The sequence below is a fragment of the Orycteropus afer genome, unplaced genomic scaffold, assembly GCF_000298275.1.
Source record: "Orycteropus afer afer isolate SDZICR_OR568_19922 unplaced genomic scaffold, OryAfe1.0 scaffold00101, whole genome shotgun sequence".
Classification (NCBI taxonomy): Eukaryota; Metazoa; Chordata; class Mammalia; order Tubulidentata; family Orycteropodidae; genus Orycteropus; species Orycteropus afer.
In genome coordinates, this window is record NW_006921688.1 from 3,077,179 (window position 1) to 3,103,101 (window position 25,923).

General features: G+C 42.7%; 1 protein-coding gene across 1 annotated transcript in view; it reads left to right on the top strand.

Annotated features, from left to right (window-relative positions):
- Window positions 1-25,923, top strand: part of SASH1 (SAM and SH3 domain containing 1) — a 236,154-nt gene that overhangs the window by 113,132 nt on the left and 97,099 nt on the right. The window contains exons 3-4 of the mRNA XM_007943220.2: window positions 5,185-5,235; window positions 5,372-5,421. Of these exons, the coding sequence (XP_007941411.1) occupies window positions 5,185-5,235; window positions 5,372-5,421 (101 nt within the window). The remainder of the gene's footprint in view (window positions 1-5,184; window positions 5,236-5,371; window positions 5,422-25,923) is intronic.

The window sequence follows — 25,923 nt, forward strand, 5'->3', positions numbered from 1 at the left end:
TAGGGCCCTTAAATTTGCCCCTAGATTTTCCTTGAGGAACTGTATAGTTTTAGGTTTCACATTTAAGTCTTTGATCCATCTGGAGTTCGTTTTTGTGTGTAGTGTGAGGTACAGATCTTGGACAACGTTGAGATTTAAAGCTTGGTAAAATTAACAACGATGTCCCAGTGATTGACTGGAATAGAGTGATGCCATGACGGAGATGATTTCTCGGCAAAGGTGAAAATTAGAGTTTTCCATAGTTGTTTTTCAGCTTCCAGGGGATCTGCAGCCCCATCTGCTTTCCCTTAGTGTGTATGTTGCTGGCAGGTTATCTAGTGGGACTGTGGGAAGAGTGCCTTGCCTGATAACAGAGGCAGAACGCATCTTCCATCAGGGTGTTTTTATTATTTTATTTTATTTTTTTTGCCACCACACACTCTTCCGGTTGGGCATGGGAGAGGGGCATGGGCAGTCTAAAGAGGTTCTAGACCTTTGACTCATTTATTGGGTTTGTTTTTTAATAAGGATATATAGGTTTGAAGTCATCTTTAATAATCGTGACGTTCATGGTCCTGGGACAGGAGTGAAGAAGGTCTAATACTCATTAGCATTTTCAATGACTTACACCCAAACCTTCATTCAGTTTTCACAACTGTGTGGAATTGGTACAATTCTCCCCCATTTCTTGCAGTGGGGAGTATGGTTAAATAGAAGGCAGTAGGTGGTGGAAGGTCCAAGGTAGTTTTGATTTTCAAATGGCAATGAAGAAGCCATGATTTTTTTTTTTCCATGTTCAAAACTTAAGGAAAAGGGACTGTTTTAAAAGTTATGAAATAACCTGCTAGAATTTGATAGCACCGGCTTATTTGCAATGAGGGGAAGTCAAATGAAAGCCAAGATTAGCTTGTGGGCAAGATGTAGTAGATTTTTAAAAGCAGGCTTGCTTATCCGTTTCTCTGCCTCGTTTATCTGTTACTTTGCAAGGATCTCTCCTGAGAAAGAAAACACAATTTAGTTTGCCAACTGGCAGACATGCAGCTCTGCAGTCTTCGTATGAACTGGTAAATGTCACACGTGTTTTAAAATCTCCCACCAGCAGCAGTTTTCCCCAGCAATTTAGAGCTTGGTTCCTGGAGTTAATTGAACGCATCAGTAAAAGGCACGTGGCATTTTACTTCTCAGCTGCATGTTTTACCACCTCCTCCTTCCTGTACCCAACATGCACTTGGCTTTGAGCTGAGCTGGTAGCGTCTGATGTTCTTCCTCCCCATCTTTTTGGAAGAAAAAGTGGGTTTATTCTGCTTTTCCAGCTGTAAAGCTTGTTTGGCTTCAGACGCTGGGGTATCAAGGGAGGGAGAGGTATGGATTTCCACAAGACACTGGAGACAGTAGGAGTAGGGGTAAGGGTATGATGTTGGTTTTCTAGGTTCTCATTCTGCCCTGGGTGGACTTTGGAGTCTGTTCTGTTGCACAATGCTGTGTGGCCTTTTAAACTGAAATGTATTCATTTAAGGTCAGTCCTAGTTATATTTGACCAGTGGCCTTTGTGGCTGTAGCTGTCACGTGTTGTACAAGCAGGTGAAAACACATATGCACACATTTTTGTTCTTGGTTTAGTTTTGGCAGGCCGCTGATGCTGTCTTCAAACATTTGTTCTTTTCTTCTGTGTTAGGCATAATAAATATTTAGAGAAATGTGTTTCCAGAAATTGTCCAAGTTGACAAGGCATGAGTTTAAGTTTTTTCCGTCAGTCATTTTTTATCATCTGGTTCACTTAAAAAACAAACTATATAGTACTATAGTTTAGTCTCTTTAAGTCAAAGTATGAGGGAAGTGATATTAGTATGGACCTGCTTTATTAATCACAAAATGCATGCATGTATTTTGTTAAAATTATAACATTCCTACAAAGTATTTTAATACATGGCATAAATAAAATTCAAGACATTAAATTTTAATATTAGGTAAATATTTAGTTGAACATTTACGGTGCATTTGTGTGAATTTTATTATGATTTTTAAAAATATAAAAGTAATAAGGTGGTGTATAAGAATCCTTTTAGATATTTTCTCATGTGTTTATAAGCATACACATGCATATAAGCAGTCCCTGGATTACAAATGTCTGACTGATGTACAGCCTGTAGTTAGGAACCAATCCCTGTGAAAACCAAACCCCTGCCATCAAGTTGAGTCCAACTCATAGCAACCCCTATTGGTTTTTCAAGATGGTAAATCTTTATGGAAGTAGATTGCCCCATCTTCCTTCCATGGAGTGACTGGTGGGTTTGAATCACTGACCTTCTGGTTAGCAGCCAAATGGCCTTATCCACTACACCACCAGAGCTCCTTACATATAGTGGTTCATAATAACAAATGGGCCCTACTTTGTGATGTGCATCAAAACTTTTGTTGTTGTATTATTATGTTAAAGATGTTTTAGTGTATCTGGAAGTGTTTCTTTAATTTTTTTTTTTTTTATGCATGAAGAGGTACAGTATATACTATATACTAAGACAAACATTTGATTAACTGACGTTAAATACAAACCATACCTAACTGTTCCAACTTACATGTTAGATTTAAAGACAGACTGAAGAACAAAACTCATTTGTAATTGTAGTCTGGGAATTGCCTTAGCTCAAAAACGTATAGGATTTCAAAAACAAACAACCAAACACACACACAAAAAAAACCAAACTCACTGCCGTCAAGTAGGATCCGACTCATAGCAAATCACTACGGAAATATATTGCCCAACTTTCCTTCCAAAGAGTGGCTTGTGGGTTTGAACCACCAGCCTTCTGGTTAGCAGTCAAATGCCTTAGGCACTATGCCACCAGAGCTCCTGTATAGATAGGATTTAGAGATTGTGTTTTTAAGCTGATCTTGACCTTTCATCTTTAAAAGAATAACAGAAGTGATATACAACTGTATAATTATAAAAAATGAAAAGAAAACAGAAACAAAGGTCACTCCTGTTAAAATTAAGTGAATATCCTTTCAGGTTTTCCCTATGTGTAAATACATACACATATCCAGATATACATGCACGTACATACATACATGTTGGGATGTATTTATATTATGGTTTAGTTTTCACCGTTTAGCTTCATTAAGTTAGGAAAGTTTCCTTAAGAGTTTATATGTCAGTGAGTGATATTTGTCACTCTTAATTAAGGTATCAATAAATGGCTTAATGATGAACAGCGCAACCCATGGGTTAAATTCCATGCATCTACTTTTTCATTTTTTAGCCCAGTTATAATACCATATAGTTATTGATTATCGGGATTGGCCATAAGTTTTGTGTGACTCTTTCAGGTAATTATGCGTCCTCAGATGGAATATGGGCACAAATAAAGGTGTTTTTAGAATACTCTGTCTAGTATAAAGTCAGTGACCATGTTAGTCTCAAAAATTGTGATGATGATATACACCCTTTCCTGACTTACTGACATTGTTAGGTTCCAAAGACCAAGTAATTATGCAAAAATCAGCATTTTTCAGAGGTGGAAGATGACCACATCAGATCACAAAACGGAGAATGGCTACTCATTACATAACTGCCAAGTTACACCAGTACAGAACTGCCAAACCACTGAGAGTCATGTCCCAGCTAAGTTGACACATAACCTTAACCATCACAGCCAGCATTACTCTCACCTTGCACCTTGATGTTCGTTACTGCCAGATGTACATTGATAGTACAAAAAATACTCAGATAGTAGATTTTTTACTATTGTAAATATGAAATGTCAGATAATGAGATAGTCCTTAAGTGAGGAGAGGGTGTATTTACACTTGGAGACAGTAGTCAGTAACTTTCGTAATGAATTTTGGTTGCATTCAATTTTGTAATGTTTAATGTTTTATTGCAACATAAAGATGGAATATCTAAATTTGAAGTCTGTAATTTTTTTCTCTCCAATGACCAAAAAGTCTTTAAGTGCTAAGATAAAGTTAAAATCTTGGCAATTAAGCCATTTGCTCAAGATTGAAATATCAAAATATTTTAAGCTATACAATTATTATGTCTCTTTTATTTTGATTTATTGTAGAAAGTCTCAAATACACAGAGATCAGTATAATGAACCTCCAAATTCCAGCACCCTACTTCAACAAATACCAAAACCAAAATCAAACTGCTGTCGAGTATATTTGACTCATAGCAACCCCTCCTTGGGTTTCTGAGGCGGTATCTCTACGGAAGCAGATTGCCCAGTCTTCCTTCAGAGGAGTGGCTGGTGGGTTTGAACCGCCAGCCTTCTGTTAGCAGTCAAGTGCCTTAGGCACTATACCACCAGAGCTGCCTTGGCTCTACCCCATTTTACATTGAAGAAATCCCATCATGAAATACCACAATTTTTAATGTGTTATTTTTTTCTTAGCAAATAAGGCCCTGGGACTAGGGGTGAGTGGGTTGCCAGTCGATTAAAACCTAACCTATTAAAACACCTTTTCTCTTTCCATATGCCTATCCAAAATCATCCCATCGTCATCTCCTCACCTTCATTTCTACATTCTCCTTGTGTGCTAGATCCCTGTTACCCATTTACATTTATAAAAATTGTAAGTTATGCTTATTTTGATATTTCACTGATACTTTTATACTTCAGTAAGACTTTCAAAAGTATTGATCCAGTTTTGTCATTGTGTTAATGATAACATACTGCAACTTTAATATGGCGTGTGGTGATTTTTTTCGGACTGTAAGATAATACCAAGTTAGCTTTCCAGCTTCCCAAAAACACTTGGAACATTTAGCCCTACATTACTAAACACTCTGAATACATTTGGAACTTTAAAATCAGACTGGAACTATCTCACTACTAAATAATAGACTGAACACAGATGGGTCACAGTAAATTCAGTGTCCCCAAGACACTCTATGCACCCAGAGAATTATTTCACCATTAACTCTTAGTACCCTTCAGTTAGTTTGTGCTTTTTTTCTTCCGCAGTAAACTTGTCAGCAGTGTCAAGCAGTGAAGTTTGGGAAAACAATTCAATTTTAAGAGGCTAGAGCTCTCATTTTAAAATATAGTGTAGTTTTTCCAGAAAATCTGTTTATCCCCACCATCCTTTCCCGCCTCCTCTAGTGTTTCCCAAATGCTCCCATCTCTCCTTACACATCTCTTGGTCTTCTTGGGGTGTGCCATGTTTGGAGCTCTCATTAAAACAGCATCTGTTCTGTTCTAGGAGAAACCTGATGCCAGCCCCACGTCACTTCAGCTGCGGTCTCAGATTGAAGTAAGCACAATGACTTTAATCATCTGTTTTTGCTCTTGCCTTTTCCCTTTATTTTTTTAAAAAATGTGATATTCTGTACAAGTCAGATGAAGCCTGTTGCTCTACCTGCATTGACGCGAAGACTCTTTCCTTGTAGGAGTCGCTGGGCTTCTGTAGCACCGTGTCAACGCCGGAAGTGGAGAGAAAGTAAGTCTACCTCCCTCTGCCCAACATCAGAATTTCCAGGAAGGTGTCTTTTAAATCCACACTGATGGAAATGAAATGGGTGATGGTGTGTGTATAACCTGTTGAGTTTGAGGTCATTCTCTTATGTGCTATGTGTATATGAATTAGGTGGTGAAGCGTGTGTTTTGTAATTCAGCTGGTGATGAATTCAAAGGGTTCTGTAAAGAGTTAATTGATTGCACATTGCTTTCATGAGTGAATCCTAAATAAATATCTGGGAGTGAGCCTGGAGGAAAGGAAAGGGCAGTTAAGTCAACCAAATGCACTTTCTTCTTTTTATATTAATTTTTTAATATAGGATAAAAATAGGAAAGAAGCAAGGCACAAAAATGAAGTGTGTGCCAGAGTACAGCAGCAGTCGCAACCCCTTCCTACCACACCTCACCCTGGTAGGTGACCTCTAACAAGAGTGAACGCATGTAACAGAAGACAGAACGTGTTTACTCACTTTTCCTGGTAGAGGCATATTTTGGCTTCCTGCTCCTCACTTGGACTCTGTAATTTCTACTCTCGTGGAAGGTAATTCTATGTCTCCTTTTTCTAGTATTTCTTTTAGGCAACTTCAAAAGAACAAAACCAAAAACAAAACAAGTGTTGTTGTTTTTCCCCCATAATCTTTTTGTTTACTGTATTGTTCTATCGTAATTTCCCTAGAGTGTTCTATTTGTGATCTTTGGAGGTAAAGAAGTTTTAAGAAAGCCCGAGTCTCTAAACAGACGTTGCCTTTGGCACAGAGCCCCTTACACAGTTTCATTGCCAAGAGAAGCATAGAAGAGGTTTAGGAAGAAAGTATTTCTGGAATGAAAAGCACACGTTGGGAGAGCGTGTGTGTGCTTTACAGCACAGTTCTGCCTAATCCGTCCACGTGTGCGTGCTGCTGGCACCGAGGCGGCCTCAGGGAGGGAAGTCTGTGCCAGAAAGCTGTACTTCTCAACTTGAGAGGCTCAGTTGGATTGGCTGAGGATACAGGAATGTTGGAGGTGACGAGGCAAAGAGAAACAGGACGTTGACCACTCTTCCCCTTCATTTTAGTTGTGTTGTATCACCCAGGAACTTGGGAATGTGGATGCTGAGATGAACAAGACATTTGAGTTGACGTTGATTTTTGAAAGTAGAGGTAGTATGGTGGACTCCCTGGAGAGTGCATATGGTCTGTGTGCTCGGCTGCTAAATGGAAAATTAGGGGGTCAAGTCCACCAAGAGGTGTCTGGAAGAAAAGCCTGGCACTCCGCTTCCAAAACAGTCCATCACTGGGAACCCTGTGAAACACAGCTCTCCATGAGTCAGAAGCCATTCGACAGTAACTGGTTTTATGGTGGTGCTGAGCAGAGTGTGGGCAGAAGTACACAGGAAACCGTCTGCAGGTTCTGACCCAGTTGACTGCTCATTTATTTGTCTTGATTCAGGCCAGAACTCAGCTTCTCTCTCAGTATCTCTGACTCCTTCAGAAAGCAAGAAATGTTTGCCCTTGCTCCTCAGCGGAAGTGACTCACCAAATTTGTACTAACCTTAGTTGGTTACCCTGAATTGTGGGAAGTCATTCTTTCCATGTTTATATCTTCTACTTAGTAAAATGTGGCATGACTCTTGCGGCCAAGAGAGCAACTGACTGCCTTCTCTGAGGCTGACAAAAAATCAAACACACACACACACACACACACACAAACTTTTGACAGCCCCCAACCTTTCCATCTGTAATACTGATGTTTCACTTTTGTTGTTTTTACATAGTTTTTTTAAACTTAGGCGTTTCCAAATAGTTTGAAAGTTTTAATCTCTTCTGTTCTTCATTTCCCTATTAATGGCATTTGAATGGCACTTTCTCACTCTCTCTCTCTATTTTTAACTTTAAAAAACTGTTTTGAAATAATTTTAACCTTCCAGGAAATTTGCAAGAATAGTACAATGAACTCCTGTATAGCGTTGACTTGTTGTTGTTGTTGTTATTTGCCGTCGAGTCAGCCCCGACTCATAGCGACCCCTCCTTGGGTTTCCGAGGCAGTATCACTACGGAAGTAGGATTGCCCAACCTTCCTTCCGAGGAGTGGCTGGTGGGTTTGAACCGCCAGCCTTCTGGTTAGCAGTCAAGTGCCTTAGCCACTATGCTACCAGAGCGTTGACTTAGACCTACCAATTTTGACATTGTCACATTCTTGCTTTCTCTTTTGCTACACGCGTACATAAAATACTGCTAATCATTGTTCTTGCTGAATCATCTGAGAGTGGTTGCAGACATCATGACCTTCAATTCTAATACTTGAGTATATATGTCCTAAGGACAAGGACGTATCGTACAGGACCACCATTCCCTCAAGTCGGTTCAGACTCATCATGACACTCTCGGACGGAGTAGAACTGCCCCATAGTGTTTCTAAGGCTCTAGTCTTTAGGGAAGCAGCTGCCACATCTTTCTCCCACAGAGCAGCTGGTGGGTTCAAACCACTGGCCTTTCCAGGCAAGCACTTAACCATTGTGCCACTGGGGCTCTTTCTTACAGAAACACACTGTATTATCAAATATAGGAAGTTTAACAATTGCTTTTTCTAACATGAAGTTCATATTCAAATTTCTCTAGTCCCAGTAATATCTCTTTAGCACTTTTTTATTCAGTCACTCATAACATGTACATGTATGTCGTTTGTCACATTTAATCTGAAAGGGTTTTGTGGCCGTTCTTTCTCTGGCATCCATTGACTTTTTTATTTTTAGTTTAGCTGTTTGGTGAGATGTTCTTTGCTTTAGGGTCAGTTGGTTCTTTATCGATGCAGGCCATGTGTTTTTGATGTTGTGGTCTTCTCAGTGCATCATGTCAGGAGGCACATGACGTCACTTGTCCTGTTACTGGAGATACTCATTTTGATCATTTGGTCAAGGCGTGTGTTGTTTGCCAGGGTTCTTCTGAGAACTGCCAGTTCTCCCTTTGTATTTAATCAGTAATCTGTGGGGAGATATTCTGAGACCATGTAAATGTCCTGTCCCTCATCAAACTTTCACCTGATGGTTTTAACATGCTTTAAAAATTCTTACCTAAACCAGTTATTGGGAGCTCTGGTAGCATAGTGGCTAAGACACTTGCCTGCTAACCAGACAGCTGGCAGTTCAAACCCACCAGCCACTCCTCGGAAGGAAGGTTGGGCAATCCTACTTCTGTAGTGATACTGCCTCGGAAACCCAAGGAGGGGTTGCTATGAGTCGGGGCCGACTCGACGGCACCTAACAACAACAACAAACCAGTTATTACTATGATGGTTGCAAAATGATGGTTGTTGTTACGTGTCGTGGAGTCGGCCCTACTCATAGTGACCCCTGCTTGGGTTTCCGAGGCGATATCACTACGGAAGTAGAGTGCCCAACCTTCCTTCCGAGGAGTGGCTGGTGGGTTTGAACTGCCAGGCTTCTGGTTAGCAGTCAAGTGCCATAGGCACTATGCTACCAGAGCTCCTAAAATAATGGTAGATAGCCTTAAATCAAGATATTGATAATAATTTTGATAAAATCTTCCAAAAATCTTGTGGTTGATTGGTTGTTTTATTTTGTTTTTAAAATGGAGGTGTCATTCTCCAAAGCCTAGGTCAGATACAGTTTGAGTAGGTTTGGTGCAGTGTCGAGCTTGAACAATTTGTGTTCTTGTTATTTGAAAATGCAAATAAATACTTTCAAAGTAAAACCCTGCTATTCTTCAGATCAAAATGCTTCTTGGTAGCTTGGCAATTGGTTGTTAAGACCCTAGAGGGTAACCTGGCAGTCATTTAGTTGTATCTGGTTGGTATCTGCCACCCAGAATGCAGTTCGGTCTCAGCAATGCTGTTTTACGGACGGACATTTTCATCCATTTTTTTATTTGAAAGCCAAGTGAACTCAGTAAACAAAAGTGGACAAGTCTATAGCAGCCACCCACAGAAGCAGAAGGAAACACCATGGGCAGTTGAGATGCACAGATTTTCCCCAGTTGTCTCAGGGGCCTCAGCACGATGTCCCCTCCCTTCTTACTTAATTAAAACCTATCATAAGGAGCGCATCTGCATTGTGATGCAAATCTGATTTTTTTTTTTTTAAAAAAAACATCACCTCTTCCAATAGTCTTTAACATTTAACAAGGTCCTCAATAATATGAATGTAGCTCTGACCAGGAGAGGTAGAGGACATGGCTTTCTTTTGTGGGGGAGACAGGCAGAGAGAATTCTCACACACCTGGCATCACACCGCCTGGATACCCTGCCAATTGGGACTGCTGGAGCTCTATTTGGCTTCTTGATGTGCTTGGCCTACACAATAGATAGGTAGGTAGGTGGGGGGTGGATGGATGGATGGTTGGATAGGAGGATGGATGAATAGGATCTGACCCATCTCATTTGACAGTCCTTAGTCATCCTTATTTTCTTAGAATAGGTCTGGTCCCTCCATCTGCTTTCACTGAAAATATGACAAAGGAGGCCTAATGAGCTTTCATTTCCTATTTATATCTGTTTATGCTACTCACCAGCCACTCCTCAGAAGGAAGGTTGGGCAATCCTACTTCTGTAGTGATACTGCCTCGGAAACCCAAGGAGGGGTCACTATGAGTTGGGTCCGACTTGACGGCACATAACAACAACATATTGTCTATTGATGGGGCTCCCTGCTTTATTACACCATCTTGAATTTGTGTTGACTGTTGAAAATTTCAATGTTAGTTACATTACTGTTACCCACTAGCTAGTCTTAAGAATATCTAAAGAGCAAGACTGTTTTGCTGGGAAATATCTTCGTGACTGTCACTATTAGGAATGAGAGTACCTGGGTGGGACAAGTGGTTAACGCACTTGACTGCGAACTAAAACATTGAAGGTTTGAGTCCACCTAGAAGCACCTTGGAAGAAAAGCATGGTGATCTTAGAAAACAAACAAACCTATTGCAATCAAGTCGATTCCAACTCATAGCAACCCTATGGGATGAAGTAGAACTGCTCCATAGGGTTTCCAAGGCTGTAATCATTATGGAAGCACACTGCCACATTTCTCTCCTGTAGAGCAGCTGATGGGGTCAAACCAGTGTTCTTTCAGTTACGCCTTAACAACTGTGCCACACGTGGTGATCTACTTGAGAAAAATCAGCCATTGAAAACTCCATGGAGCACAGTTCTAATTAGACACACATGGGGTTGCCATGAATTGGAATCAAGTCTCTGGCAACTGGGAGCTCTGGTAGTGTAGTGCCTAAGGCATTTGACTGCTAACCAGAAGGCTGGTGTTTCAAACCCACCAGCCACTCCTCGGAAGGAAGATGGGGCAATCTACTTCCGTAGTGATACTGTCTCGGAAAACCAAGGAGGGGTCGCTATGAGTCGGGTCCGACTCAGTGGCACATAACAACAACAACAACTATGGCAACTGGTTGGTTTGTTGGTTATTAGGAATGGGTTTAGCCACAAAGAGCAGAAAATCTGACAAGTAGTGGCATAAATAATAAGTTTATTAAATGCATCCCTGTTGTGGAGATAGGCCCAGGGCCAGCACCATGGTTCAAGTTGGCCTTCAGTGACCCAAACATTGCTTCATCCATAGCATGTGGCTTTTGTCCTCATGGCCCTAAAGTGGCCATTCCAGGTGGAATGGGGAAGCAGAGAGAAAGGAAGAAGGTAATAGGGCACAAAGTCCAAGGTACAAGCTTTCCTGGACTCCCTGTTGAACACAATCATGTTATCCCATTCGTGTCTTTACTCTGCAACTGTTTATTGAAAACTTAACTTTGTGTGTGGGGTACCTTGCAGAGCCTCCTGAGTGCTGGGATATCACAATGGATAGAACAGACACAGCCAGGTGCGGCTTACATTTGAAAGTGGAAAGATGTGATAGGAAAAAGTGATACATTTTAAATGGTGCTGTGGGCAAAAGTAAAGAAAGGGGACCCAGGGCTGGATCACTTGGCCACCCTAATTACAAGGGATTTGGTGCACTGAGTATTTTTAGCAGAACACATTTGTTCAGCTGCCCTGAACAAAATGAGATTCTTTTCTTACAGGAGGAAGGAGAATACATACTGGGCAGGAAACAAGCTGTATTTTCCATAATAGATTAGTCTCTTATTTATATGTGTTTATATATAAAACAGGGTGATCTGAAACTTGGCTAGATGTCTAACAAATAAGTTGTGCATCAGGATTTGTGTAGATTCCTTACTTCTGAGGAAGCTAAGTGTGTATGAGGCCATCTGTTTATTTCTCGGTGTAGAGACAGATATTAAGGAGTTCTGGTGGTGTAGTGGATAAGGCATTTGGCTGCTAACCAGAAAGTCAGTGGTTTAAACCCACCAGCCACTCTATGGAAGGAAGGAAGATAGGGTGATCTACTGCCTCAGCAACCAAGGGATGTCACTATGAGTCAGCATTGACTCAATGGCAGTGAGTTTGGTTTGGTTTAGACATACTGAATTAGTCTTAGAAGAAATACAACTAGAATGTTCTTTAAAATCAAACCTGATGAGACATTGGCCCTGGTTACTTTGGACACATGATCGGGAAGGATTAATGTCTAGAAAAGGACATCATGGTTGGTAAAGTAGAGGGTTAGTGGATGAGGGAACCTCTTGATGAGATGGATGGGCACAATAGCTAAAGCAATGGATCCAAACACACCAATTTTCATGACTATGGCACAGGAGCAGGCATGTTTCGTTCTGTTACACATACGGTCATCATGACTCAGAAGCATCTTAGCAGCACCTCTCAACAACATATAGATTGTTTTTATAGGTTTGCTGCTATGGACTGACCGTGGGAGAAGGAAAAGCAGACCATTCTAGATAATATTTACTGGGTGCTTATTACAGGCCAGGGACTGATCTCAGTACTTTACATTCACTTAATGCTCACAACAGCCCTATGAGGTTGGTGTAATGTTACTGCCTTTTATACATGTGGAAACTCAGACACAAAGAGCTTGATGCCCTTCCGAGGGCTGCACTGCTAATAACTGGTAGAGCCCAGATTCAATCCCAGTTTGGCTTAAGTTTGAGAACTCATGCTCTTAAATGTGATACTAATATTCTAAAGGATAACAGCAACCAGTACTTACAACTCTACTGTGTATGAAGATAGATTAGAGGCAAATTTAGTTCATTAGTATTGAATAAATGGCCTCAGTTAAAACCCACAAGACAGTGGTTCTCTTGGAATTATGAGCAGGTTTTACCTCTCGTCCAGAGGTAAACCAAGACTCAGTTATTTATCTATTGAGGCAGAAAGGTCCAGAATAAATCTCTGAACTTTACCTTAGCCAGTATTTATAACCTCTTTTGTACAAAGTCTTTCACCAGAGTTGAAAAGTCACGGATTTAGTTTCACTTTCTTTCATTGAACTAGTTTACAGTGAAAAAGTCCAAATATATATGATGCACTGGAAGACGAAGATAAATAAAAGGATGGAAAGTCGATAGAGCAGTGTTCCATGCCTGGGTGGACAAACATAGTTTATAAATGTGTTAGGCCTCTATTTGCCCCATTTGGACATAGCTTCACTGTCCCATTTGTTTTGTCTGGCAAGCTGATGACTCTTTCGACTATGTCACCTTTCCTCTTCTCCTTGCAAACATGTGTGTCTTCACCCACTCTTTCCTCTTTGTCTTCGGTGAAGAAACCCCTTCACGTGTCCAGTTTCTGTATCTCCCTACCTGCTTTGGGTCCTTCTCCTCCTCTCTGCTTATGGTCTGCCCTCTGCCTACCTGTCCTTCTCATTCTACCCCAGTTGCTCTCCAGGCAGTTTCTGAGGTCGGCCCTGTTCTTCCATGAGCCTCTGAAACGGCTACCCCTTCTGGTGGGGTGCCTGGCCCCCCACTTTCATGGTCTGACCTAAACCCTATACCTGAGCAAGCTCCATTGAGCCCTCATTTTGGCCTCTCTCACAAGCCTTCTCTAATCCATGGAGTTGAGGGAAGTGTACTGCAACTGGCTCTGTGACCCCTGGACTCCCCTGTTACTGCTCCAGTGGAAAGTAGTCGTGTGTCCATAGTGTATGCATGACTGTGTGTGAGTGAGAGTGTGTGTGTAGGTGAGAGCTGAGTGAGCAAGAGTAAGTATATGAGCATAAGAGTGTGAGTGAGGGAGAATGTGAGTGTGAGAGTTGTATGAGTGTGTGTGTGAGGGAAAGTGAGTGTGTAGTCACCCCTCTCTGAGTTCCATGAAACTCGTATCTTCATTTCTTTATCTCAGCACCTGGCACGGGACCAGGCACAAAGTTCCGTTTCATTAATGCTGAATAAATGAATAAGTGGGTCATTGCACACAAACATACTCAGTTCTTCATTACCCTGCAAAAAGCTTCTTGCCATTTTCCCTTTCCTTCTAATGTTGAACTTTTCCCCCAATGCCTGACGCCTCTCATCATTTCCCGCAGAAAATGTTCTCTTTAGAGGTCAGTGACCCAGTAATAACCCAACCAGAACCTCTTCCCACTTGAGCTCCCCTGTTGCACTTGGCGCTGCAGTTTTCCCTTGGTCATGCTTTCTCTCTTCTCCCTTGGTGTCTGACACTGCTGCTGCCAGTTTCTCCTCATTTTACACCCACTCTTTGCAGCTCCGTTTTTTCTCTCCACCACTTTCTGTGGGTGTTCCCTGAGGCTGTTTATCCAGCCTGCAAGCTCTCCCAAGGCACTTACCTAGTCCCATGACTTTGAACGATTGTCTCAAGACACCCACCCCAATTGATATCTCTGTTGTTGCCAGTTGCCATCACCCTTAGGGACCTAATATGTAACAGACCTAAACTTTGCCCAGTCCTGTGCCATCTTCATGACTTTTGGGATGTTTGAGTCCAGCGTTGCAGCTATTGTGCCAGTCCATCTCATTGAGGGCTTCCTGGTTTTCGCTGACCCTCTAACAAGGAGCTCTGGTGACATAGTGGTCAAAGCATTCAGCTGCTTCCGTAAAGATTTACAACCTTCAAACCCTATGGAGCAGTTCTGCTCTGTCCTGAAGGGTCTTTTTACTCCACCCTAAAGGGCTGCTATGAGTCAGAGTCAGCTTGATGGTGTGGGTTTGGGTTTTTTTTCGGTTCTGCTTTACCAAACATGATGTTCATTTCTTGTGATTGGTCTTTCCTGATGACATGTCCAAAGGAAGTGAGTCAAAATCTCAGTCTCTTTACTTCTAAGGAACATCCTGGTTGTATTTCTCCTAAGACCTGTTTGTTCATTCTTTCAGCAGCCCACGGTATACTCAATATCCTTCACCAGCAGTACAGTTCAGACACATCCTTTTTTCTTCAGTTTGAATGCATCCATTCCTCTTCTGTCTTCCTTTTTCACTGTCAGTTTTTACATGCATACATTTCTGGCTTTGACCTATTTTCCCAACCCTGTAACCTACCTGTTGCCACCTCTTGCTAGATGCCTGACCTTACTATTTCCTGTCACCCCAAACTGCCCATTCTTAGAAAAAAATTCATCATCCTCCCTCTTTATCCTTCTTTCTCTTCTCCCTCACAACCTGCTGTTTGTCTGTCTTCCCCATTTCCAGCCTCAGGACCACTTTTTTCCCCTTCACCCAGACTTTATACCTTGGAGGCATCACACACTGCTCTTTTCCTTCCTCATCCCCAAACCATCAATTACCAAGTCATGTTGCTTCTATATTCATAGTATTTCCCTTTGTTCCTGTCTTCTTCATCCTCACTACTACAGGTGAGACCCCTTAAGGCTATTTTCATGAACTGGTGAGGAACATTCAAGAAATGTTCTTCCTGAAATAAAAGCACACAACATCACAATGAGGGGATGCTCAGAACTGCTCAGTGGCATCTGTAAATTAAGACTTTTACATCCTTTCTCCTTGGTAATCAAATCCCAACATACAGCCAAACCCACCCTTCCTGCCAGGTCCCCCGTAACTCTCGGTCATATGACGCAAGCTCTAGACCAACTGGGACATATTTTCCAAATGTCCCAGGCTGCCTGGAATTCCTACCTTTCTCTGTATTGTACTTTTCTGTTTCCACCTCACCACTCCATCTTCGGCTGTTGAAAGCATTTCCTTATTTAAGTTCCATTTGAAGGACTGCTTCTCCTTGAATGCTTTCTTAATCCCTTCATTCTCTCCCACTTTGGAACCTCAGTAGCTTTTGCATTAATCTGCTCTTCCTTTAAAAGCATTTCATTGAAGAATAACTTGCATATAGAAAGTGTGCATATCATAAATGTACGGTCAAATATTTTCACAAAATGGACACACACGATTTTCATGTCTCTTAATATGTTGCAACATCATCACCATCATCAATATTGTATCATCACTTTTTGGGTTATTTCTGTGTTGGGTGCTGTAGTAATCATTTATACTGTATCTTATAACTTAATTTTTCATGAACCCTTTGAAGTATGTGCTATTTTTGAAAGTAATTATCTTGCTTGAGATAATAAGGAAGTGCTAGAGACAAAAGTCCTAATTCAATCTGCTTTTCATTATAGCCTTGGAGTTAGGAGGCCCTGCCTGGAAATAGACGTTCTGTGTTCAAATGCAGGATTGTTTTCTTGGGCAAACCTTGGGCCAAGTTCCTTAACTTTTTACCTATAGTTTATACAATTATCAAGTAAAGATGATAATTATAGTAGTTAACTTCATTTGTGAGCTCTGTGTGTCAGACAGTAATGTTCAGTAATCTTTGATATCATTATCTGTCCTGCCTGGCCCCAACTTCCTGTCTTTGCCCATGGCTCAAGCCATTCTGTGTACTTCTCTAATTGCACCTGAGCCAGCAGGATTATGGAGATGTCTGTCTTCTTCTTTTGGATTTGTCGGTGTCCAGAAGAGTGGATCGCACAGAGCAAGTGCTTATTAAGTATTTACATAAAATTCATTGAATCCCACTGAAATAGGATTAAAAATGGATTGTCCTCAGAACTAGAATTACAGAAGACCTTGTTTGGTTTCACCTGTCACTCAGCATGGGTCAGGGTTTCCCCAAACTGTTAGCTGTGTAATAAGAAGAAGTAAGTACTTTCTGCTCACGAATGTTAACATTAAAAAAACACCTGTTAAAATTTTTAAAAAGCATTTACTGGACAGAATAGTAGCTGCTACATGGCTAGAACATGTTTCTCAAAGCTTCTTCCCTCTCTAGCCTTTTCCACTCCGCAGTTTTGGTCAGGTCACCCCAGAGTTTCCTCCTGAAACTCTGCAGCAACGGACTACACATAATATCGTTGATAAAGGTTTAATATCAAGAAACACGTACAACTATTTAAACAACACTCAAAACTTTTTATACCTGGAATTTTGTAAAGAAAAAGGCAATCTTTGAAACAAATTGTACGTGTTTATAACAGATAAATGAAGACTAGAACATTGAGGCTAATCGTTGATAAATTGGTACCCAACCTCTTTGAAACTTTATTTTTTTGCTTTCTATTGTGATTTGAATGAAAGTTTATGGAGTGAATCGAACAATTCATGCACATATTTTTTGTGACGTTGACTGCAGTCCCTACACTTGTAACAGTGCTCTTCCCACTTCTTCCCTGTGTTTACTATTTCCATTCGTCCATCTTTTCTTTCCCTTCCTGCCTTCTGAGTTCTCTCTCTGGGCAAATGCTGCCCATTTGATCTCGTATAGTTGATTGTTCTAAGGAGTACACACCTTCCTGGTATTATTGTTCACCTTATAGGCCTATCTGTTGTTTGGCTGAAGGTGGGCCCAACCCCTTTGAAACTGTTCTCCATTTTGAACATTGTTTCCTAACTGGAGCCACCTCCCTCTTACCCAGTGAAGACAGACAAGGGGCTGGGATTGAGGAGAGGGGCTCAGGTTCCCTCCCTTTGTGGAAGCACCCAGAGGCCAGCGTCTGCAGCCTGTCATCATTGCTGACCTGCAGTCCTGCAAATGGGGCACTACGCCCCTGGAACTGAACGGTAGAAATCCACGTGGTGTGTGGTTAAGTCCTCTTCCAGAGGTCGACCAGATGCAGGGAGAACAGCTGATGAGGCTGTGAATTTACCAGGAAATCCAGGTCAAGCCTTGTCCCCTGGAGCTGAGATGGATACATCCTGTTTTCACATCCTGTTTGTGGCTGGGCTTTGGCGTGGCAGGGGTGGGGGGAGTAAGGACTAGTTTTTTTCCCATGGGGAACATTTATGTGTACGTGAGGTCTATGGCCTGTCCTGGGGTGAGGCAGCCCTACGGAGGCAGGTCTAATAGAGTAGTTAGCAAGTCTGTTCTGCCCTGTGGAGGTGGGTGTGCCTGCTGTCCTCCCAGGAAAGAGTGGGTGGCTCTTGTGGCCTGTTACAGCAAACATGGCCACTGTTGTTTGGTCCTTTGCACTCACCAGGGCTGGAAATTGAGGTGGAACAATGAGCTTAAGTTTCAAAAAATAAATGGGTTGGAACAAGAGCCAGCCATTAGAATGCTGTTGTTGGTTCGTTGCTGTCAGGTTGACCCCAGCTCATGGCAACTCCGTGGACAATGCAACAAAACCGTGCCCAGTCCTGTACCATTTGGTTCATCCCATACCAACCTGGGCTGAAGATGACAGTGTTGTGATCCATAGAGTTTTCTCTGGCTGCTTTTCAGAAGTAGATCACCAGGCCTTTCTGCCGAGTTCATCTTACTCCGGAAGCTTTGCTAAGATATTGGCATATATGTTGTATATTCTCTTGCCTTGACGCATTTAGTAACACCCATCAGCAGAGGTTGTGTGGGACAGGAGAGCAGGTCCCTGGCTGGGAACAGGAGCACTGGGTGCACTCCCAGTCTCTGACTTACCGTCACTGTCACTTTACCGTCAGGGCTTCCACTTCCTCATTACAAGGGAAGAGATGGAACAAAGTAGTCTCCAAGGTCCTCTCCAGGTCTGGCAGCCTTTCACTTTCTGACCCAGTCTGAAACATACCCTGAACCAAATCAGCTTTGCTTGGATTGTCTGCATAGGCTACCTACATTATAGCCAATGTAGACTTTGGTGTTGGCTAGAACACGTGCCAGGATTTAGGCTCTGCTCATGATGGGATTACCCACTGCTGTCAGTCAGATCCAACTCATAGCGACCCCTCCTTGGGTTTCCAAGGCAGTAGCTATTACGCAAGTAGATTGCCCAACCTTCCTTGCAAGGAGCAGCTGGTGGGTTTGAACCGCCAGCTTTCTGGTTAGCAGTCAAGTGCCTTAGGCACTATGCCACCAGAGCTCCCCATGATGGGGTTAAGAGCAATTTATTTAAATTCTCAAGGCTTCAGGTGGAATCCCTGGCTGTCATAAATGGTTAATTCCCTTGGCTGTTCACTAGAAGGTTAGAAGTTCAAGTCTACCCAGAGACCCCTGAAAAGAAAGACTTGATGATCTGCTTCTGAAAAACCAACCAGGGGAAACACAGGGGAGCACAGTTTTGTGCTGATAATAATGGGGTGGCCATGAGTTGGAATAGACTCGACAGCAACTGTTTTTTTTTTCTCTATTTTTTTTTTTTATTAGGATTTGGGTGAAGATTTACAGAGTAAATTCACTTTTCATACAGCAGTTCACATATACTTTGTCTCATGTCATTGACCAAAATTTACAATGCAGCAGCTCCCCTCCCACTTCCTCCCCATAGTTACCTCCTCCCAGTGTCCATCCCTTCATACTCTTCGAGAGGCCCATTTTCTGCCAACCCTGTATATGATCTTGGATACACTCTCCATTTAGACATACATAATTGTTTAGCTTGTTCACCCATCTATCCGTCCCTATACCCATATTTGCTTTCATTAACAACTCAGTATTGTATTTACAAAGGGGTTCATATTTGTTGAGCAACTGTTTTTTTAAAAAAAAAAAAATAATAAGCTTCAGGTTGTGGATCCATATAATGTGCCCACTGAGACCTCTTGTCAGAGGGTGGTTGTGTGGAATACCTAGCACAGTGCCTTGGCATCTAGTAGGGGCTCCATTTCTCCTCTTCTCTGCCTGACCCTCTTCTGTGACATCCTTGCAAAGGGCAGGATGTCTCTGGTTCCTATCCCCAGTGTCATTAGATGATGCTGTACATACAGCTCCTTCAGGTCCGTGGCCACTGATAATCCACCTTTCCCACGTGAGCTTTACTTGCCTTTTTGATGCCCCTCAGAGAGCAGAGGCTAGGAAACGGTTGCCGTGTCAGCACAGCCTGCATGGTGGCAAGGTCCCAAAGCATGTGCTTGTGTGGGGATATCTGTGTCCACACACGTGTCTCCGTCGCACAGCATTCTTGAGGTGCTCAACATTCCAGAGTGCAGGGGCTTGTGTAGGAGCAGCTGTGCTAGCATCTTCCACCTCAGCTGTTCCAAGTGAAAACTTTGTTGCCCTTAACTGTGTCTGGGGAGGGAGCCTCCAGCTGACACTGGCTAATTTACTCACCCAGTCCTTAAGGAGTGTTTCCTGTGTGCCGGGCACTAGGGTGTATGGTCACCAAGGCCAAACCCAGGCTCCCAACTTCTTGTCTAAAAGTTTAGTCCAAGTAACACCTTCTGGTCAGGATAACACATGAAGAATATCGGCTGCTTGTTTTTTCTTGTTGTTAGCCATCGAGTCAGCTGCACTCATGGTGACCCCACGTACAATGGGATCAGACCATTGGGATCCACAGGGTTTTCATTGTCTGGGTTTTGGAAGTAGCTAGCCAGGCCTTTCTTCCAAGACTTTCTTAGTCTGGATGATCCACAGAACCCTGTCTGCATCATACATAGCAACATGCAGGCCTCCACCGGCAGAGGAGTGGTGGCTGCACAGGAGGTGCCTTGGCTGGGAATCGAACCGAGGTCTTCTGCATGGTAGGTGAGAATGCCACCACTCAGCTACCACTTCCCTCTGTTTTAGCTTTGTCTTACTGCTCTTTGGGAGCTCTGATAGCATAGTGCCTAAGGTATTTGACTGCTAACCAGAAGACTGGCGGTTCAAACCCACCTGCCACTCCTCAGAAGGAAGATAGGGCAGTCTACTTCCGTAGTGATACTGCCTCGGAAACCCAAGGACAGGTGGCTATGAGTCAGGTCCGACTCTACAGTAATGGGTTTGAGTTTTATTGCTCTCTATTCTTTCTTTTTTGAACATGTAACTTCTAATATTGCTTGTTTTCATTTTGGAGGTGTTGGAATGGAAAGATAAAAGGAGGGAATGGAGAAGGAAGGAGGGAAGAGAAAAAGAAGGAAGCGAGGTGGTTTCCAGTCTCTACTGGGTTAAATCAGTGGCTCTAACATATCCCGGCAGCATCAGACAGAATCACCTGGGAGCTTGTCAGAAAGCCCACCTCTCAGGCCCGCCCAGTCCTATGAGTTGGATTCTCTAGGTTTGGAGGGAGCCCTGGAGCCTTTAACAAGTTTCCCAGGTGCCTCCCATGCAGCCAGCTTGGTTATATGAACCATGACTCAGACCAGTTTCTGGTCCAATGGATTTAATCTCTTGGCTTCAACTCCACATCTTGAGCAATTGGGGAACTGGGGGGCCACACAGCTGATGGAGGTAAAGGCCATTTTGTGAACACAGTGACGCTGGCCATGCATCCAGGTGCTGGTGAGCTCATTTAGGGTAAAGGTGCGGGATTGGGAGGGAAAAGGAAGTGAAGCGGCCAGAGGGCAAAGTGAGCCCAGCCTGTGGAATTCCAGAGAGTAACGTGGTGGTGGGGTAGGGGTGTGTGTGTCACAACTGCTTCGTGGGCGCAAATACAGAGGGGCATGGATATGACACAGTTGTGTGGGAGTTGGAAAACAGGTTCTGGGAACACAGGAAAACAGAGAATATATCACAGCGTTTATAAGAAACATTTTCCATCAACTGGGTCTGGTGGAATTAAAAGGAAAAAAAAAAAAAAAGTGGCTATGACAGTCTGGCCATTGAAAGGGCCCAAGCTGGAGCTGCCACATTGTTCATGCTGCCTGCAGGGAAGTAGGGCAGGCAGGTGGCTCCCTCAGTAACATGGCCCTGGAGGGGTGAGTGATGTGCCTCCAGCATGTGACCAGGAGGCAGGCAGGGTCCTTCCAAGTCCTCCATGCCCACAGCGTGCTCCCTCCACACCCACTCCCCTGCTACCCCTCAGAGCAGCTGACAGGTCTGCTGGCAGCTCCTGCCCCCACATCGTTGGCCGGGGCCTCTGTGCCCAGACTGCACAAGCAGCCTGCGTGGCCACGGAGGCTTGGGTGATGGTGAATGAGAATCCCTGTTTGTTTCCACTGAGAAAGTTCTGACCCGATTACGGAGCCATCACTATGGAAACAGAACGAGGAGGAGATAATTGAATGGAGCCTCTTTCCTCCCCTCTCCCCACTCCCTTCTCGCCCCCTTACCCCCACTCCAAGCCTGTAGCCTGTCAGGCCCATCCTGCCTTCCCTGTTGCTTCATGACAGTTGATTTGAATGCTAAAGGCGCCAGCGTCCACTGGGAGAAATTATCCCCTATTTGCCCTGTACTGGTTAAAGAGGTCAATTGTGCACACCAGTTACGGAACTAGAGTCTGCATTGTGGATGCTGGTCACCATGCTTCCTATCCATTCAGGTGGCCTTTCTTGGACCAACTGTTTATTACTCGTGTGCAGTAATTTTTAAAGGGGAAATAGGGGGAAGGAATAATTTTGCTCCATGAGTAAGTAAAACCCAGCAAAACCAAACCTACTGCCGTCAAGTCGATTCTGATTCATAGTGACCCCAGAGACAGAGTAGAACTGTCCCCTAGGGTTTCTAGTGTTGTAAATCTTTATGGCAGCAGACTGCCTTATCTTTCTTCCATGGAGCAGCTGCAGGATTCAAACTGCTGACCTTTTGGTTAGCAGCTGAATGTGTTAACCACTGTGCCACCAGAGCCCCCAGTGGAATAAATAACAGTCATTAAAAACCATAAAGTTTGTTTTTTGTTTTTGTTTTTAAATAATAGGCTGCTTAAGCTTGTACAAAGCTGCTTAAGTTTTTTTCTCCTTTTTTTTTTAAATTAAAAACCAGCTTTTATGGTGAACATTAAAGCTTAAAAACCTGCATTGTTTTGTTTTCTTTTGCTTATGACGATTATGTAGTCATTGTTAAGCTCTAAAGTGCCAAATGAGATGAAAAATTCACATTGAAGCAGGGAGATGAACGCGTTCTTTTGACTGGTCACCCCAAAAGCGGGCTGCACACAGGGGACGCTCAAGACCCTTGCCTCTAATTGTTGAAGATACATAGAACTGGACCTGGAGCCACAGATTGTGGTGGCCAAGGTAGAAACTTAAATTGCACATTCAGTCCCAGCAGGTAGAGAGAAAGCACACGGTTTTGAATTCCACTCACAGTAATGTGCCCGGCGCGAGTGAAGGGCTGTGAATACAAGTGGCGAATGAGGCATTCCTTGCCAATGGAAAGAACATAGGGTTGGCAGGAAAAAGCTGAATTGAAGCCCCAGCTCCGTGACTTACTGTTACTATTTGAACAAGTGACTTCCTTAAACACTCCGGGCCTCAGTCTCTCTGTCTGTGAAATGGAGCTAGCTCTCCTCAGTATCTTTGGAGCATGAAATGAGATAGATTTAAAAGTACTTGGTAAAGTTGTTGTTGTTGTTGTTATGTCATCGAGTCGGACCCGACTCACAGAGACCCTTCCTTGGGTTTCCAAGACAGTATCACTACAGAAGTAGATTGCCCAACCGTTCTTCCGAGGAGTGGCTGGTGGGATTGAACCACCAGCCTTCTGGTTAGCAGTCAAGTACCTTAGGCGCTATGCTACCAGAGCTCCTACTTGGTAAAGTAGACATGCTTTTTTTTAAAAAAAAAATTATTATTATTTTTTTTCTTTTACTGTGATTTGGGTGAAAGTTTACAGAGCAAATTCACTTTCCATACAGCAGCTCACATATACTTTGTCTCATGACATTGACTACAGCTTCCCACAATGGAACAGCTCCCTTCCCATTTCCTCTGCATAGTTACCTCTTCCCTGTGTTCTTCCCTCCCATGTACTCCTGCCCGCTGAGCTGTCTCCCTGTGCATACACAGCCCTTCTATTCTCCCATGATTGATCTTTCCAAGGAGTGTATCGACCTAATGTAAATGTTCATCTCCTATGCCTGTCTTTTATTTGGCTGGAAGCCACAGGTGTGGGTTCAGTTCCAGACCTGAAGGGCAGCTAGGGGCCATAGTCTCAGTGGTTCCATCAGGCTCTATCAGACTAGCAAACCTGGTCCTTTTTTATTTTTTAAATGAATTTGAGTTTTGTTCCGCATTGTTCTCCCACTCTACCCAAGATCTCCTACAGAGATCCCCCTCCGAGAAGCTGACAGTGGTAGCCAGGCACCATCTAGTTCTTCTGATCTCATAGTCATATAGGCTGAGGATCGCATGGTGTACCAGTCACTTGAACTAATTGTTTCCATGAATCTTTGGCTTTCTCCATTCTTCTTTGCTCTGGACTTGGAGAGACTCATCGTTGCATCTAGATGGCCGCTTGTAAGCTTTTAAGATCCCAGTCGCTACTCGCCACGGTAGTATGTGGAACAATGTTTTGTGTTGTATGTTATACCAATGGAGCTTGATATCCCCTGCAACTATGGTCCTGAGTCCACAGGTCCACCTCCTTGCTCCCTCTGGGTAGCTGGCTGTGGCCAAGAAGTGACTACAACCTTGCGCTTTTCAGCTCTATTATATACCTGGGAATTCTTACAGAACATACCAATAAACTTGAAGAAACATTGTCTCCCAACCCTATACATGGTCTTGGGCACACTCCCCTCTGCATAGACATACCTAATAGTTCAGCCTGTGCACCCATCTATACACCTGTATATCAGTGTTTGCCTTCACTGACAACACAGTACTGTATGTGCAAAAGGGTTCATCTTTGTTGTCTGTACCTCCCATGCACTCTCTCTGTCTTCCTCTTCCTCACTGCCACCGTGTTGATCCCTCACATTTGGTATATTGCCTTTCTCTTCACCCAAATCAACATTTGTCTCTACCTATCTAACAGTGTTGTCTCTCCTCCCATCCTTACTAACCAACAAAAACATTTCCTTCCATATATAAACCTTTCTATGAATTTTTTACAATAATGGACTAATACAGTATTTGTCCTACTGTGATCGAGTTATTTCACTCATAATGTCCTCCAAGTTCATCCATGTTATGCAGTGTTTTGGAGATTCTACATTATTCTTTAGGTTGCATAATATTCTGATATGTGTATGTACCATAGTTTGGCTATCCATTCTTCTGTTGATGGACATCTAGGTTGTTTCCATCTTTTGACTATTGTAAATAGTGCTGCGATGAACATGGGTGTGTATATGTCTGTTCTTTCCTGACTCTCATTTCTTTAGGATATACACCTAGTCATGGAATGCTGGATCAAATGGTATTTCTAATGCCAGCTTTTTAAGGAATTGCCATACTGCTTTCCAAAGTGGTTGTATCAATTTATAGTGCAACCAGCAGTGTATGAGAGTCCCAAACTCTCTGCATCCTCACCACCATTTGTTATTTTCTGTCTTGTTGAACTTTGCTACTAGTGTTGGGACAAGATGCTATCTTGTTGTTTTTATTTGCATCTCTCTGATGGCTAAGGATCGTGAGCATTTCTTCATATGTGTGTTGGCCACCTGAATATTCTCTTTGGTGAAGTGTCTATTCATGTCTTCTGCCTGTTTTTCAATTAGATTATTTGTCTTTTTGTTGTTGAGGTGTTGGAGTTTTCTATAAATTCTAGAAGTAAGTCCCTTGTCAGATATGTCATTGCTGAATATTTTTTCCTCAATCTGTAGATTCTCTTTTGACTCTTTTGGAGAAGTCTTTGGAAGCATATAAAAATCTAATTTTGAGAAAGTTCCATTTATCTAATTTCTCTTCTGCTGTTTGTGTATTTTGGGTTATGCTTGATAATTATTTATGCCATATATTAGGGCCCATAAGAAGCTCTGGTAGCATAGTGCCTATGGCACTTGACTGCTAACCAGAAAGCTGGAGGTTCAAACCCACCAGCCACTCCTCAGAAGGAAGGTCAGGCAATCTGCTTTTTAGTGATACTGCCTCAGAAACCCAAGGAAGGGTCGCTAGGAGTCAAGTCTGACTCAACAGCACATAACAACAACAACAAATTTACTCCTAGTTTTTTCTTGAGGAACTTTATAGTTTTAGGTTTCACATTTAAGTCTTTGATCCATCTGCACGTAGCTTTTGTGTGTCATGTGAGGTACGGATCTTGTTTCATTTTTCTGCAAATGAATATCCAGTTTTGCCAGCACCATTTGTTAAACAGACAATTCTTTCACCATTTAATGTATTTCAGCCCTTTGTCAAAGATCAGCTGCCCATAGGTCGATGGATCTATTTCTGGGTTCTGAATTCTGTTTCATTGATCTATGTGGCAGTTTTGACTACTGTGGCTGTATAGTAGGTTTTGAGATCTGGCAGTGTGAGACCTCCTACTTTGTTCTTCTTCAATAGTGCTTTGCTTATCTGAGGTGTCTTTCTTTTCCATATAAAGTTAGTGATTGGTTTTTCCATATCCTTCAAGTATGTTGATAGGATCTGGTTTG